This window comes from Dipodomys ordii, unplaced genomic scaffold (assembly GCF_000151885.1).
Source record: "Dipodomys ordii isolate 6190 unplaced genomic scaffold, Dord_2.0 Scaffold46, whole genome shotgun sequence".
NCBI lineage: Eukaryota > Metazoa > Chordata > Mammalia > Rodentia > Heteromyidae > Dipodomys > Dipodomys ordii.
In genome coordinates, this window is record NW_012267262.1 from 434,196 (window position 1) to 437,035 (window position 2,840).

The 2,840-nt window shown below is 49.3% G+C and overlaps 1 protein-coding gene across 1 annotated transcript; it reads right to left on the reverse strand.

Annotated features, from left to right (window-relative positions):
* Positions 1–1,597: 1,597 nt before the first annotated feature.
* On the reverse strand, positions 1,598–2,587 carry LOC105988100 (mas-related G-protein coupled receptor member A-like). The gene has a single exon (XM_013019607.1). The coding sequence runs from the start codon at positions 2,585–2,587 to the stop codon at positions 1,598–1,600; it is 990 nt and encodes a 329-aa protein (XP_012875061.1).
* Positions 2,588–2,840: the final 253 nt, after the last annotated feature.

Sequence of the window (2,840 nt, forward strand, 5' to 3'; positions counted from 1 at the left end):
AAAAAGATGAATTTATTGGGGAAGTGGATAGTTGACCGGCCAGGAATGCAGCAAAGACTTGGGAGCTGAAACCCTGAAGGCCCACAAGCTAGGGTTTTTAAAGGCAAAATCCATGTGGTCAAGCCTGGCCACACGCAGGTGGCCAACCAGATTGTAACACACACATAAAGATTGCATATTTATGTCAGTGGCCAATGGAGTTGCAGTCCGTCTCATAGAAACTGTTTGAACTAACCTATCATTTTGAATTGGCACACAATTTGGGGTTCCCACACAAAACAGGCAGATATTTTTACTTTGGGGGCAGGAAATATGGCTGCTCCTTCCTGGAAGGGCAAAGGTGACTGGGTTACTTTACTATTGTTACCCAAACAGGGCTACAGACATTGTCTGGGCTATTGATAACCAAACAGGGCTGCAGATCCCACAACCTTATCACAACAATCAGCAGGGCTTTCCAAACATTTACCACATTCCCCTGGGTTCTCAACAAATAGCATATTTTCTGACCCTGGGGGATTGTAAGAAACCAGTATGGGATGGGGGGTGGGGAAAACTCCTGGTATATTAAAAATGGAGTTAGTTTTGGCTCCCCTCAACAGACTCTGTCTGTTTAACCAAGTTGCCTGAATTTTTTCCTCTCTGGCCAAACTCTCTGTACTATGACAGCACATTTGGTGTGATTCTCTAGCCTTACATTTTCCACTATAACACTAAAACTGGTTTCTATGAGAGAGCTTGTTTAGCCCCCAGCTTCTCTTTGGCCATCTTCCTCCAGACTCATGTTCATTTCTTTTCTTTCTCCTTTTATCTCCTTTATTTCTTTGTTGATTTTATCCATGTTTTCTGATCCAGTAGGTTTGGATATATCCCTGGGGAGGAGAACAAGAGATTGCCTTTTGGCTTGTTCTAGGCTGAACTGGCTAGTTTTCTCTGTTTTGGTACTATTTTGGGTTTGACTCTAATTTTGCAAAACTTATGCCAGTTCTTGTCCCTTCAAGGACAAGGTAGACAACTGATCTCATTGCTCAATGTTGATTGCTCTCATCACTCTAGTCATATCATCTTCCTTTCCTCCCCTCCCCTCCCCTCCCCTCCCCTCCCCTTCTCTCCTCTCCTCTCCTCTCCTTTCCTTCTCCCTTCCTTCCTTCCTTAGACCAGGACTCTAACTCTGTACCTGGTTTCGCTCATTGGCTGGTGCACTATCAACAGAACTATGCCTCTAACCATTTGAGTTACATAGTCTCATGAAGATATTTCATGTGAACCATCTTCTCTTTCTGTACTACCCAGTAGGAAACAATCACAAACAAGAGCTCTGGATTTCTTTTCCCACAGAGATTCTTGACATTGCAAGAAAATGGCAAAGAACTAGCATTTAATAAGAAAAACTGAGAAGAAGTTTATCGGTCATGTTGAGAATGGCTGGAAATAGTCTACTTGAAGACTAACACTTCTACTGAGGAAAACTAGGAAGGCCAGGTTCAAACAGCCCTTTTGATTTTCCTCCTTTTTTGAGGCTGAGAGAAGAGCCAACCAGTGTCCCAGTGGTTCACTGCCAAAGTCACCAGGGACGGGCGGGCAAACAGGCCTTCCCTCACTGCTCCTCTTTGCTTATGGACATCTCCAAGGTGCCCTGAGGAAGGCTGCTTCCACCTGCTTCACCCTCGGGCGTGTCCTGCAGGGCCCTCTGGAGGAGCAGCTTGAGCGTCTGCTTCTTCAGCTGCTGCCTGAAAGAGCCCACGAAGAAGTAGATGATGGGGTTGGCACAGCTGTTCACGGAGGAGAGGACCACGGAGCTCAGATAGAGGCCATAGGAGATGGCGCTGAAGTCAATCTGAATCCATATTAACAGGAACCAGTGGATGCCGAAGGGCAGGCCACAGATGAGGAAGACCAGCACGGTGAGCAGGATGGTCACGTACAGCCTGGTCAACTTCATCTTCCCAGCACCGCACAGGACTTTGGCCAGCAGGGCCCCACTGGACCCAGAGAGAACCACAAATAAGAACAGCAGGCACGCAGCCGTGCAAAAGTTAGACACCAGACACTGTTCATTGTCATACTTCTTATCCAAGAAGCCGCAGTAGTACCTGTTCAGGATGCTGAAGAGCAGAGATGTGACCCAGAGCAGGGCGCACATGACGGTGGAGGTGTGCTTGGGGCGTCGGCAGCGGTACCAGATGGGGCACAGGACGGACAGGCAGCGCTCGGTGCTGATGGCGCTGAGCATGCTCAGACCTGCGATGTAGGGGAACATCATGATGGTCGTGAAGCAGGGGAGGAAGACGATGTCGGGATAGGAGAATTTGACCAGGACCAGCGTGGAATCGATCATGTGGCAGCAGAGGAAGAGCAAGTCGGCTGCGGCGAGGTTGAGGATGTAGATGGAGAAGGCGTTCCTGCGCATGCGGAAGCCCAGCAGCCAGAGCACCACACTGTTTCCTGCCAACCCCACCAGGGCGGAGAGGATGATCACCACGTTGGGGATGAGGATCTTGCTGTTGAAGCTTCCAGGCACGTTTCCTTCTGTGTGGTTCAAGGGCGTGGGCTCCGTCCCCAAGGAGGAGGGGCTGGTTGTGTTCATGATCAGAAACATTTCACTGCGGGGCCTGGGGACACAAAGAAGACTGGAGTGCTGACTGTGTTATGGTCACTTCATCCTCAGGGCCACCTTGCTGTGTGTCATGGTGTCACAGGGGGATGTTAGCCAAATGAGCTCCCTTTCCATAGCTTAGTACACTCCCTTTCCTCTCCACAGCTTAGCGTGCTCCCTTCCTAGGCAACACGAGGCCCATGTAGTAAAGGCAGTAAATAATCAGCCTCCAACCCCCTTGACC